Source organism: Crinia signifera, chromosome 5 (genome assembly GCF_055691185.1).
Source record: "Crinia signifera chromosome 5, ASM5569118v1, whole genome shotgun sequence".
Lineage (NCBI taxonomy): Eukaryota > Metazoa > Chordata > Amphibia > Anura > Myobatrachidae > Crinia > Crinia signifera.
The window spans coordinates 194,108,120-194,122,120 of NC_139221.1; the positions used below are offsets into that span (position 1 = coordinate 194,108,120).

General features: G+C 44.2%; 1 protein-coding gene across 3 annotated transcripts in view; it reads left to right on the forward strand.

Annotated features, from left to right (window-relative positions):
- PIGM (phosphatidylinositol glycan anchor biosynthesis class M) overlaps positions 1–14,001 on the forward strand; it is a 31,505-nt gene that overhangs the window by 12,974 nt on the left and 4,530 nt on the right. For all 3 annotated transcript variants that reach the window (XM_083188375.1, XM_083188376.1, XM_083188377.1), the window contains exon 4: positions 664–922. In XM_083188375.1, the coding sequence (XP_083044501.1) occupies positions 664–922 (259 nt within the window). The remainder of the gene's footprint in view (positions 1–663; positions 923–14,001) is intronic.

Below are 14,001 nucleotides of genomic sequence, written 5' to 3' on the forward strand. Positions count from 1 at the left end.
GCCAAATAGGCACCCTGAAGTCTGAAATGGCCCCCACAATTGTTAACGCCACCCCACCAGCAACGCGAACCCGAAGTGTGGCGAGCGCAGCGGTACGCGTCCTACGACCCACTATCCACGTCGGCGTGGAGTTGAGAATAGAAAGTGTGGCGAGCGCAGCGAGGCGAGCGCACGCGGACAGCTGTGAAGCCCGCGAGGGGACGCGTATACGCGGGGCTCGCCACGCTTCAGGCTCGCTGCGCTCGCCACACTTTCTATTCTCAACTCCACGCCGACGTGGATAGTGGGGGTATGAAAAGGTCGTAGGATGCGTACCGCTGCGCTCGCCACGCTTCGGGTTGACGTTGATCGTGGGGGCCATTTCACACTTTAGGGTGCCTATTTGGCCTCTGTGGGCCACTTAACATTGTTTCCTATGGAAAATCGGGTCAATTGAGACATTGAACAGGAAAATCGGGTCAATTGGGACATTTAACATTGTTCCCTATGGGAAATCGCGGGCATCGCGTCGGTCGCATCGCATGCGATTTTTTTAGTGCTTGCGATGGGCGCCCTTCTAGGTAAAGAGTACCTTATGTTTTATTAGTCTTTTTTTATTTTATTTAGTGGTTATACTCTGTAATTATCTTAGTAATGATCTTCTATTTATTTTTTTTGTTTCAGTTATGGTTGGGAATTTCTTGAACACACATACTTATATCACTTGACAAGGAGAGATATCCGGCACAATTTCTCTCCATATTTCTACATGCTGTACCTGGCTGCAGAGAGTAACTGGAGCTTTAGCCTGGGGCTTATGGTTTTTTTACCTCAGATATTGCTGCTAACCATTGTATCTGCAGTATACTATAAAGACCTGGCCTTCTGCTGCTTCCTCCACACTGCCATCTTTGTCAGCTTCAACAAAGTGTGCACCTCCCAGGTAAACCATTGTTTTACCTTCTAACATTGTGACTGTATAGCCCAAAAACCATGTGATGTTTGAATGAGTCAGTGATTCGGCTACTTTAGCCTGAACGTAATGATTTTAATGAGTGTTTAACATAGCTATGGAAACCGCACTAATTGAGACAATGCAGCAGCAGATTTAAATATTGCTGTGTTATGCTGTAGTGCGACCTCTCCACTCACAAAGATAAGTGATTACATTTGTACTTACACAATCTAACCACTGCAGTAAATTTGTGTGGATGTATATAAACACATGCACGATGTGATAATACATAATATAATGTGTGCAGACATGGCAGTGACTAATAAGCATTGCCGCGAATACTTGCTGTTTTCCTACTTCTATTCAAAATCACAAGAGCGGCATGTTTAATATATTTAACAATTAGATTAAGACACCGATTCAGCTACCCTAATTAAAAAAATGTATGAGTGTAAATTAATAGTGTTATATAATAATAACAGAGTGAAAGAAAAGGTGTTTATTGAACTTGATGTCATGGGTCTATAAATGACATGCAGACATGAAGGATATGGGTGGTGGGGGATGGGGGCCCTCTTAGAGGGATGTGGAGGGGCTGGTGGTGGCTGCAAGAGCCAGAGTCCAAAGTCACAGAAGGGGGCTGGAAACAAAGCACACACTGCTTCACCTCCTGCGGTGAACACAGTCCGTGTGCTCTGGGGAGAATGATGCTGTGGGGATAAACAGTGCACTGTTTTCCGCTTGGCTGTTACTGGATGGTTGCAGTTTCTTTCAAAGGGTCAAAATAAGTGTCCAGGTGTCGCTCAGGTTACGAGCGTCCTCTATACTGGCCCAGCGGTGCACCTAACACTTACCTGATACCCGCTGATGTCCTTAATCCTTCCGTCCCACGTTGCTTCGCTGCTGCTTGAACTGTATCCTACTGGTGTCTGCACAGCCGTGCAGATCACCAGTGTAGAAACCGCGTCGCTTCTGCAGAGACTGAAGCACTTCCGGGTCCCGCTGACTTGCGTTCGCCGGGTGCTGCTGGTCCCTGGAGTAACACGGGCTGCACTCCCGGTGGGGAGGAGACTGCTGTAGACTGCTGGGTGTAAAGGGTGCTTCCCAACGCGTTTCAACCCCGCTGGGGTCTTTTTCAAGGATATGTGATCTGCATTGATGTGTCGCTCTATAAAGGGTGTCCACGGGACACGCCCCTTGGAGGAGGGCGTCCATTGGTTCGTGTGGCTGTCCATCTGATAACGGGTCCTGATTGGTGGTATTCATAGGTGCACATGAAATGAAAGTCCAAGGTGTGCAAAGATACTAGCAGTATGTTTAAAGTCAGATTTGCTGCGTGATATAGGGCAGTCTGTTGGCTCTATATATACATTGCATGTGAAGAGTGGTCGACATTAGTTGTGTCGACCTCATATCCATGTTGATGAACATGATGAGCAAACCTCTGATATCAAGTTAAAGCCTGAGCGCTAGTCATCTTCTATATAAAAGTTTACCCTGGGTTTGGACACACCAGACTTAGCAGCCGGCGACCGAGGTAGAGCGCCCATCTCCCTCTCTTCTGTTCCCTAAAAAAATGCATGGTTTAGTGAAGGCTTAACAATATTCACAAGAAACTGCACTATGAGATACAGCAGCAGGTGAAAATGAAAGTGCTGTATTATACTGCGGTCTCTCCATTCACTAAGATAAAGTTCAGTATTGTGACAATACTTGATCTTTGTAAACAATTTACTGAGATCCTTACAAACAGGAACTATAGTAACCCTATGACATACATACAATAACCTATAATCCATATAATAACTCCTGACTGCTTTTAATACATCTGTCAGATGGGTTATGGTATAAAGCGTTGACAGTCAACTCCAAATGATTGACAGATAAAAAAGTGCAGCACTGTGTGCTGAGTGATTTGTGCTTAACTAGATCACTCAGCACAAAGCTCCCATCACCCCATGTGTACGGGGTTTAAGAGATTAGAAAGCAGAGGATGGGGGAGAGGGTATGGCCTGACTGGGCTTGTAGGAAGTTGCACCTTAGAAGAGATCCCGCTATTTCCCCTATATTCTGGGCCCTTAATAGGCACCCACAGACCCTGCACTATACCCTCCCTGTGCCCTCCGGATCACAGTCATTGTGCTGAGGAACCAGGGACTCTCTCCCAATTAAGTTGGGGTCTTGTCTAAACTGGAGTAGTCGGCCGTCGAGCTCCAGGACGCGATTCACAGCACTTTTGCACTGTGGGTTGTGCTTCACAGCATTGGATCTCCAGCCGGAATACGAGGCAGTTGCTTCCCCTGACACCTTGAAGGGCCTCCTCTCCTACTAACTAGGCAAACAACACTTGAGCCCCAGCTAAGAGACACATTGTGCCCTTAATTTTCACACTGCCTGTGGTGGCCATTTTTCTTTTACTGAGTTGAGACTCCCAGTTCTTCACTTACTCTAAGTTGTTGGTCTGTTTTATATACTCAGTTATACTTTTAATTAGCTGAAGCTGCCTCTAGTGCCATCTTTTTGTGGGGCTAACTGATGTGAGCCCTGTAACATTGACCGGAACCACATATCTGATTACAAGAGCACCTAAAGGCATAAAAGAGTTGGTGCAGCTGGGACTCATTAGGAAGATTTGGGTTATCATTGGGAGCTTCAGATGGTGTATTCCTACGGCCTTATACCTTATGATTGGATGCTATCCAGTTGTCAGATGTAGCTGCCCAACCTGATGAGCCTTACCATCGCCACACTGCACCCAATACTGATTTAATGTCTCATTGAAAGTGCATAGGAGAAGCCTTCTTCATTTTTTTTTTATTTTTTTGGCACCTCACACATTTTCTCTTGATTATTCTGGATTTTGCCTCCCTCCACCATGCCTCCCAGGAAACATAAAGTCTGAACTTTAATCTTGTGATCAGATCATGTTATTACCATTAACATCAACATTCACATAATGTACTCACTTTTTCTTCACCATGTTTTCATACTATCCATTTGCTTTCAAAAACTGATGCATGACATTCTTTGGCCATGATCCCCTAATCTTAAGTGTTATGACCGCTCATTGGAAGCCTATTTTACTCTATGAAACAGGCAAATATATTCTCAGTCATTGTCTCTGATGTAAAGGCAAAAGTAGAAGGGGGGAGTGCTTTGCCTTTGTATCTACAGGGGAACCGAGACTTTCCCCAAGGAGTGCAGGCTGCTAGGGGTCTCCATCCTCCGAGCGCTGTGCAGTCCCCCTTGTTTTTCCTCCATTGTCTCTGATGTGATTTTGGTATGTATGTCTCTCTTTTTTCACGATTCTCTCATGTGGAGGACAAAGAAGTCGGTGCAGTCTTAGAGCACCAAGAAATAAAATAGTACATTCTCCCAGGCAAATCTGTTTCACTATTTCACTCCTGACTCAGCCACAGTGGAAGAAGACTCCTTCCTTGATTCTGTCGCCTTCCTCTGACAACACTGGCTTCATGGCATCATGGTCACACCCAAGCCCTGACAAGACGGGGGAAGTTATAATGGCTGATGTTATGGCGCATTTACGCTCTCTCCCTACTAAACATGACCTCCCTACAAAAGAGGACTTTCTCAATCTTGAAAAGAAATTTGATGCAGCAGTCAATGCAGAGATTGCTACTCTCCAAGCTGACATTGCACAACTTACTTATCGAGTGACATGGAGGACCATCTGGGAGATGATGATTCCTCAGTAAAGTAAACTGAGAGAAATGATTTTCACCCATGCACAGGAGAGTTATACAGCATCCATTAGAAAATAGGGGGAAACATAATAAATTATGCGTACGTGGGATTCCTGAGGATGTACATCAAAGACCGTTTCTTAGCAGATTCTTCCAACTTTTGGAACCATTGACATTGTTTTTTTGTGATTGGTGGGAACTTTCATTGGTTTTTAGAGCCTGGTATGGACTGCTCTTCTGGGTCATCTTGTACTTTGTTGAGAGACCATAGGAAGATACGACAATTACTCCATGAATATCAAGTGAAAGACTATACTTTATTTTCTGACCCTCATGATATGCTTCCGTTATAGATTACTTTCTTGTAGATCATAGGCATTTGCAATTTTTTTCATATAGCCAAATTGAGTTAGGCCCCTTATCTCCAGAGAAGGGCAATCTTACTGCTTTAACATACCAAGACATTGCTATGCTATGAGCAATGCTATGCTACCAACTTTGTGGCAACAGTTTGGGGAAGGCCTTTTTTTACCAACATGACTGAACAAGTACACAAAGCAAGGACTATTAAGACATGGTTTGAGTTTGGTTTGGAAAAACTTGAGTGGCTCACACAGAGCCCTGACCTCAACCTGCTCAAGCGCCTCTGGGATGAGCTGTAACATAGATTGCCAGGTCTTCTCATTCATCATCAGTGTCTAGCCTCATTAATGTTGTACTGAATGAATGGGCACAAATTCCCACAGAAACACTCCAAAATTTTGTGGAAAGCCATCCAAGAAGAGTGTAAGCTGTCATAGCTGCAAAAGGGGGAGCAATTCAATATTAAAGTATATGTGCTTTAATACAATGTCATTGAACAATATGTACACATTTTTATTGCTTGATGTGAATGCCCTGTATACCGTCTCTACTCAATACAAGGTGATTATTTCATTTTGCAGTCCCACCTTTCTTTGCTTGGACTAGACAGTGGGGCAAAAAAATTTTTGGACAGCCACCAATTGTGCAAGTTGACCCACTTAAAAAGATGAGAGGTCTGTAATTCCATCATAGGTACACTTCAACTGTGAGGAACAGAATGTGGGGGAAAAAAGAAACTCACATTGTATGATTTTTAAACAATTTATTTGTATATTCTTGCGGAAAATAAAGGGCCCTTATTCTGATCGGTGCGGATATTCCGCACGCCACGGTGTTTTGCCGCATGCGGCCATCGTCCGTAGAAACGCCCACGTGTCCTCCGCATTCGGACGGACTCACTCTTTAAGAACAGGGCGTGTTTACGGACGACATACAAACCATGCGTGTGCGGGAGAAACACTCCGATTCTGCACGGTATTACAGAGTATTACAGAGTATGCTCGGAAATACCGCATCCGACCGGGAGCCAAGCGGTGCTACCGCCCGTAAGCGGAGTATTTACGCCAAACAACCCACTATTAAGTATCTTCTGCAATACATCACATGACCCACTTATTCAATTACCTATCCTCATAAAAAACTGCTTATTTGGAATTGGAATCAATTAGATGCCAATATATCCTTACAAGCATGCCTAACACATGCATTGCACACATTAACCCTTACAGCAATTGAAGCAGCAATGGTTTCAATTAAAGCACTGACAAGCGTCCTATTAGTGAGTAATGAGTAAAGGAGTCGATTCTATTGGGTTCAGGTGTTAATGCTTGTAGTCATTAGGCGTACGTTCGCCTACCGCATGAACGAGTGGTGTCCGCAAAGCAATAGTACACTTGTGGACACCGCACATTTCTTCCCTTTTTGATCGCGTGCATTCGGAGTGCTATCCGAATGTACGCCCCCCAACATAAGTGTACTCCCCCGTGTCCGCCCATGTTTCCGCCCCGTTTTGCCCACTTTGAAACTACGCCCATGTGACATTCCGCATGACGCCCATAATACGCCCATATTTCCCGACTGATTGCGGGGAACAGTTTTGTACGGGATTTGGCCGAACTGGTACGGAGTCAAGGCGTGGCACATGCGCGTTGCGTTCTCCACGCATGCGCAGACGCCGAAAAGACGCGATCCGAAAGTATGCGGTAAAGTCCGCGTCAATCAGAATAAGGGCCAATATTTGGATACCTACCAACCAACAAGATTTCTGGCTCTCACAGACCTGTTACTTCTTCTTTAAGAAGCTCTTCTATCCTCCACTCGTTACCTGTATTAATGGCACCTGTTTGGACTGGTTATCACAGTTGAAGTGTACCTGTGAGGGAAATTACAGACCTCTCTCATCTTTTTAAGTGGGTCAACTTGCACAATCGGTGACTGTCTAAATACTTTTTTGCCCCCATGTATATAATAAATTATATACACTACCATTTAAAAGTTTGGGGTCACTTAGCAATGTATTTATTTTTGAAAGCAAAGCTCTGTTATTTTCAATGAAGATCATATTAAATTAATCAGAAACACACTCTATACATCAGGGCTGGGCAATTGCGGCCCTCCAGATTTTGATGAACTACACATCCCAGGATGCTTTGCATTAGTTTTGCTATGTGGCCATGCTGAAACTGATGCAGTAGTGTAGTTCATCAACATCTGGAGGGACGCAATTGCCCAGCCCTGCTATACATTGTTAATGTGGAAATGACTATACTAGCTGCAAATGTCTGTTTTTAAAGGAGTAGAATACTAATGCATGATTAGAAACTCCATGAAAAGCCTTGTACAATTAAGTTTGCATGGCTGAAACAGGTGTGCACATTAGAGAAGGTATAAAACTGGCCTTCCTTTGAGCTAGTTGAGTATCTGGAGCATCAAATTTGTGGGTTCGATTATACTCTCAAGATGGCCAGAAAAAGTGGACTTCATGTGAAACCCGACACTCTATTTTTGTTCTGAAGGCTATTCCATGTGAGAAATTGACCAGAAACTGAACATTTGCTACAACAGTGTGTACTACTCCCTTCAGAGAACCCCACAAACAGGCTCTAATCAGAGTAGAAAGAGAAGTTAGAAGCCCCAGTGCACAACTGAGCAAGAAGACAAGTACATTAGATTCTCTAGTTTGAGAAATAGATGCTTCACAGGTCCTCAACTGGTAGCTTCAGTAAATGGTACCCAAAAAACTCCAGTGCCAATGTCTACAGTGAAGAGGTGACTCAGGGATACTGGATATTCAGGCAGAGTGGCCACGAAAAAGCCATATCGGAGACTGGCCAATAAAAGAGAAAGATTAATATGGGCAAACAACTGCTTTGAGATCTTTGCCTGGAAGAGACCTTGCCGATTCAGAATAACAATCCTGTGTCTTGTTGCTGTGCTAAGTCTTGCCATGGTACATGACCTGTGACTTTAAACTGTCTTCTACAATCTCACCTTTGTAGAAAAGTGTTTCTGTCCCTTACCCAGTTTTAAGTCTCCTACACACCTATTTTTGTTTCCATTATTGACCTGCATATGTTTGATATGATTGGTTAATTATACAGTACTGTACATCTGTTGATAATCCTACAAAATCCATGACTTTGTAAGTGTACTTGTAAGAGTTGATGCTGTTTTGAAGGCAAAGAGTCGTCACCGCAAATATTGATTAGATTTATATTTCTCTTCTGTTCATTCCTTTTACAATTTGTTAATAGCTTGGTGCCTGGTACATGTGACACTTTCTACACCTAAAATATAATTGCACACTATTTTGCAAACCTGAAACAGAATATGTGCACAATTGGAAATGCAAACCAGACCGTTAAGGGAGTGTAAGGTCATTCTCAACTGAAACAGTGGTAGCAAATATGATTGCATACACCATCATTAAACACAACTCAGTCAAACATGGGAGCATAGTAAATTCCCATATGCAATATAAAAAAAAAAACCACACACCACATCCACATTTAATCCCAGGGAAACATGGGCAAAATATGTATCAGTAAATTTACCCCTTAGATGGTTTATATTGTGAAGTTAGTTTCAGAATTGCCAGAACTGGGTGGGGGTGGTGAGGCAAGGCAAGGGGTGACTTATAAGCCCCCCCCCCCCCCCCCCCAACATGAGTGGAGGAGCGATGCGTGGTCAGTTGAAAGAATACAAATTACATCCTCCATGCAGTGCGGAAATTGTGTAGCCGCAGCATTTTCCTATGATGCACACATTGAACAGCCCCTCCTGCTTCCCGGTAGCCAGCCTCACCTCAGCTTTTGCATGGTATTCCGGTTTAAAGCTCCTCATCCCACCTCCATCTCTGGGACTCCCGCTTATTCTATGATGCCATCTACTTCTCCACTGTGGCTGCGCACCCAGGTCTCCTTGCATGACAGGCACTATCAACCCAGAGATATGGGGTTTATTCTGGTTCACTCGCAAAGGCAAATTTTTTCTCAAATTGACAAAAATGATGTGCAGTGCAGATGTAACTTGAGCAGAGAGAATTAGATTTGGGTGGGGCTTTACTTCAAAGTGAGATCTATATTGCAGTGTATAAATAAAGCAGTCAGTATTTTCCCTGCACAGAAACAAAATAACTCACCCAAATCTGACTCTCTCAGCACATCTGGAAAAATTGAAAAGCAGCGCTTGTACTACAATGAAGAAGTACACAATTGATGGGTTAAATTAAGAAGTTTATATAAATACGATTTAAAACATTGGCATATATATATATGCAATTATAACAATAAGCAATGAAATACAATAAAAATGGGGGAATAGGTAAAAAGGGGGTATCTCACTCTCAGGATGGATGCTGAAGTTGGGTTCAATGATGGGTAAGTGCACTTTGCCCAATGGTTGGTATCCAAAAAAACACTGCTCCAAGATGGAATGGGAAAGGGGGTAACAGGTCCTCACTATATGTGCGGTGACTTGTATCTTTTAAGCCGCTGGAGGGTTCTGTAGAGATTTTTCTTTCGTGCCCAATGGTCCTCTCTACCATTTTATGCTTAATTCAACAGACATTATTTCTTAATGGCCACTGTATGCTTATATGTAAAGAACTGAGAACGTATTAATCATTATTAAATGAGTATTCTTAGTATTCCCCACTTCTCTAGTGTTTATCCATCCGATCATGTGACCTGGATACCGGAAGTGACCTAATGATAGTCACTTCCTTAGTGTATATGTAAATAAATAATAACATCAAAAGGACTACGAATAATAAAATGTTTAATGTATCAACAGCATCTTATAAAATCGTTTGTCTCCTATATAATATTTTTATTGTGAAATTATGTATAAATGTATTGATTGTACCAGTGATTGACACCAATCAGGTTTCATTGACAGGGGTATATATATCCCCACCAGCCCCACTTAGAGTCACCTTTGAAAAAGCCACAGCCAGTGGCGAAACGCGTCAGGTGTGACCTCCAGGATTGGACTGCCAGCCACTCTCCTTCCCTGATCTCCACTATCCCTACTTCCCAATTGGGGAATCGATTTTTATCCTCCTATATTTAAGAGATCTGGACATTTCATAGGAGTCCTCCAGGTGAGCTTCTGCAATCAGCCACCTTATTTAGAGGACCCATTACCACTCATGCGGCCACCAATGTGCCCAGACCAATAGTGGCACAACAGATATCATTATCCCCTCCATCTTTAAGGGGCAACATCCAGGAACCAGATCCACTGTGGTCTGTTGCCAAGTGGGTACTCCAGGTGCACCCATACACCATCACCTGCACCGGTACCCCAACACCATCGGTGGACATTCATTTGAGCACCCACTGAGGCTCCACCCACCCACCCCTCTCCTAATGAAAGTGGATTGATCTTCACATACCATCTAAGGATTGTCCACACGGGACTTTCTGCTGCCCACTCCATCCTCCAGCGGTTTGTGGTGGCCCCGCTTCAACTAGAGAGGACCATTGGGCACGAAAGAAAAATCTCTACAGAACCCTCCAGCGGCTTAAAAGATACAAGTCACCGCACATATAGTGAGGACCTGTTACCCCCTTTCCCATTCCATCTTGGAGCAGTGTTTTTTTGGATACCAACCATTGGGCAAAGTGCACTTACCCATCATTGAACCCAACTTCAGCATCCATCCTGAGAGTGAGATACCCCCTTTTTACCTATTCCCCCATTTTTATTGTATTTCATTGCTTATTGTTATAATTGCATATATATATGCCAATGTTTTAAATCGTATTTATATAAACTTCTTAATTTAACCCATCAATTGTGTACTTCTTCATTGTAGTACAAGCGCTGCTTTTCAATTTTTTCTTTTTGCATCATCTGTCCTAGCGACAGCCCCAACAGGGACTGACTACCCCTGTTACCAAGCAGCAGCTTTAAGAAACCACTCATATAACAGGCGCCCTTATATATACTCCCTACAGAGTATATAATTGTTTTTTTCTCTCAGCACATCTGCCCCCCCCCCCCTGCAGTGCACATGGTTTTGTCCATTTGAGAAGGCATTTGCCTTTGCGAGTGAACCAGAATGACCCTCTGGTTTCTTGTGGCTGTATCACGGGTGCTCTAGTTGCAGCAGGATTTAGCCAGATTTACTGCCTTCTGTCAATGCAGATATCACTTCATTGGTGCATTTTAATGCTGACACAATTGCACATTCTGCGGAATACTGTGAGATGCACACAGTTTTCTACTTGTGTAAGGCTCAGAATCCATTTTGTAGTGCCCAATACACCATACAGTTATATCATGCAAAATTAGCATTTTGCCATTCTAACATTCGAAACAGAACAATCAGAAATGTGGCCTCCAATTATATGGGGCAGACAAAACATTATTTAGTATATACAGTATCCGGCTTTTCTGGATGTGACAATTTAGAGCCTTATTCATGTTTGTATGTCATATAACGGAGCAATTATCCGTTAAGTGCTCATGATTTTGCACGGCAAGGTACATTCTGCAATGCTGCTTGCCATGGCCAGTCTGTGTGACCATAGTAATTTGGACTTTCATAAGTGACTTTATATACCATCAGGCTCCTTCACATTTTGCTTATAATCCATATATACCCATCATAATTCCCCACTGTTTTCCATTGCAACTAGCCTATGCAGAATGTATGACCGCATACTTTCCTCCTACAGCCCCAATGGAGCAAACTGACTCTGCGTCAGATGCCCTGCCACTTAAAAGTGTTCTGAATGCCACCACTGGCATGCGTACTGGGGCTGCAGATCCATGCTGTAGTGAATGAAGCCATTGTGGAAGTTTTGGAGCTTTGAATAGCCTACCTTTAATGCAATGAAAATAAAAATTTACAGCACGGTTACAGCAGTATGGGTCTTATTGTAATCGCCTTGCTCCCCTGCAACTGCGAATTTGCATACATCGTTATGCACAGTCACTTGTCAAAAGTGCTTGTACGTCGTCCCATTCACACCTAGCAGTGTGGGCGGGGGTGGCGGCGAAGGGACGCGCCCAAGGAAAGGCATAATTTATCTTTCAATGGTCCTGATGACACAGCTCACATTGGGATGTAGGAGGGTCCGCAGGAGCCAGGCACCTATGCTAAATCTTTTTAGAGAAATAGGCTCCTCCCATCGCATTCCAGAATCTCCAGTTCGTTTTAGGTGCCCACCGGAGTGGGTGCTATGCTATGCCTTTCTCCCTGCTCCCTTGGCCAAGCAACACTCAAAGTTTTCGGCTTTTCGAACGTCCTTTCGTCCCTCCCCTAGAGGAGGTGCATCCTTTCGAGGACACTCTTACAGAAGAAAATTTCAGTCGGGGAAAGGAAAGGCCCCAAAATCTCGCTTTGGTGCATTCAATAAGAAACAAAGCACCCAGGGGGAAGACAAGCCCTCGGCATGACTACCTGGGGACTCCTCCTTCTGTCCTCAGAGTGGGGGGTCACCTCTTACAGTTTCGGGACACCTGGGCCTTGTTGGATCAGGATCCTTGGGTTCTGGACATTGTCTCTCAGGGATACAAAATACCTTTCAGGGGTGTTCCTCCAAGAAGGTTCTTACCCACGCCACTTCCAAAGGAGTCACGGCTCAGAACTGCTCTTTTAGAGGCGGCTCAGTCTCTTCTAGAAAAAGGATTGGTAGTTCCGGTACCGCGGGAGGAGAGAAAGAAAGGATTTTATTCTATTCTTTTCTTAGTACCCAAGCCAGACGGATCCTTCAGACCCATTCTGAATTTAAAGTCGTTAAATTTCCACCTGTGGCTGGACCATTTCAAAATGGAGTCTCTGAGGTCAGTACTACTGAGCCTAGACCAAGGAGAATTTTTGCCGCCCATGGACATCCAGGACGCGTATTTGCACATGCCCATTTACCGGGAACATCAGTCTCTTCTTCACTTTACAATAGGAGATCTGCACTACCAGTTTCAGGCTCTACCCTTTGGGCTGGCAACAGCTCTGAGGGTGTTCACAAAGATCATGTCTGTTATGGCAGCCGTTCTCCGTTTGAAGGGTATTATAGTGATACCTTATTTGGACGACCTGTTGTTCAAGGCGGAATCGGCAGAGAAATTACAACAGCACTTGACAGAGGCTATTCAGTTTCTGCAGCTTCACGGCTGGCTGTTGAATTTTCAAAACTCACAACTGGTTCCATCCCAAAGGATTCAGTTCTTGGGAGTCCTTCTAGACACACATTTGCATAGGGTGTTCCTCCTGGAGACAAAAGCCAAGGACATTAGCCTTCTGGTGTCATCGATTTTGGAGTTGCCGGTCCCCTCAGTCTGGAAATGTCTAAAGTTACTAGGCAAAATGGTGGCGACTTTCGAAACTCTACAGTATGCCAGGTTCCATTCTCGATTTTTTTTTTTTTTTGGAACATCTTGACGTCTTGGTCGAGGAACACAAAGCCCATGAAATCTGAATCAATGAAACTGACGTTGGAAACCAGGTCCTCATTAAGATGGTGGACGGATGTGGACTCCCTTCAGTGGGGTCGGTCTCTTCAGTCTTGGTATTGGCTGGTGGTTACCAACGACGCCAGGCTGAAAGGCTGGGGAGCGGTAGTCCTGGATTTGAGGCTTCAGGGCCTGTGGACCAGAGAGGAGTCTTCTCTCCCGATCAATATACTGGAGCTTCGAGCAGTGTGGAAGACGTTATCCCAGGTGGAAAACAGGCTGAGGGGCCTTCCCATAAGAATTCAGTCAGACAATGCCACAGCTGTGGCATATCTGAATAATCAGGGCGGCATATGCAGCAGGATGGCAAAGTGTCACAGATTCTGATATGGGCGGAGAAGAATGTTCCGGCCTTATCAGCAGTGTTCAGGGAGCTTGGCATACATCTTTCCACCATTTCTGATGATTGCCAGGGTATTGAAGAGGATCAAATCCCAAAGGAGTACTGTGATACTGATAGCACCAGATTGGCCGAGGAGGTCTTGGTATTCCAGCGTTCGGAGACTATCAGTAGAGTCGTGGCTCTAAGGCCAGACC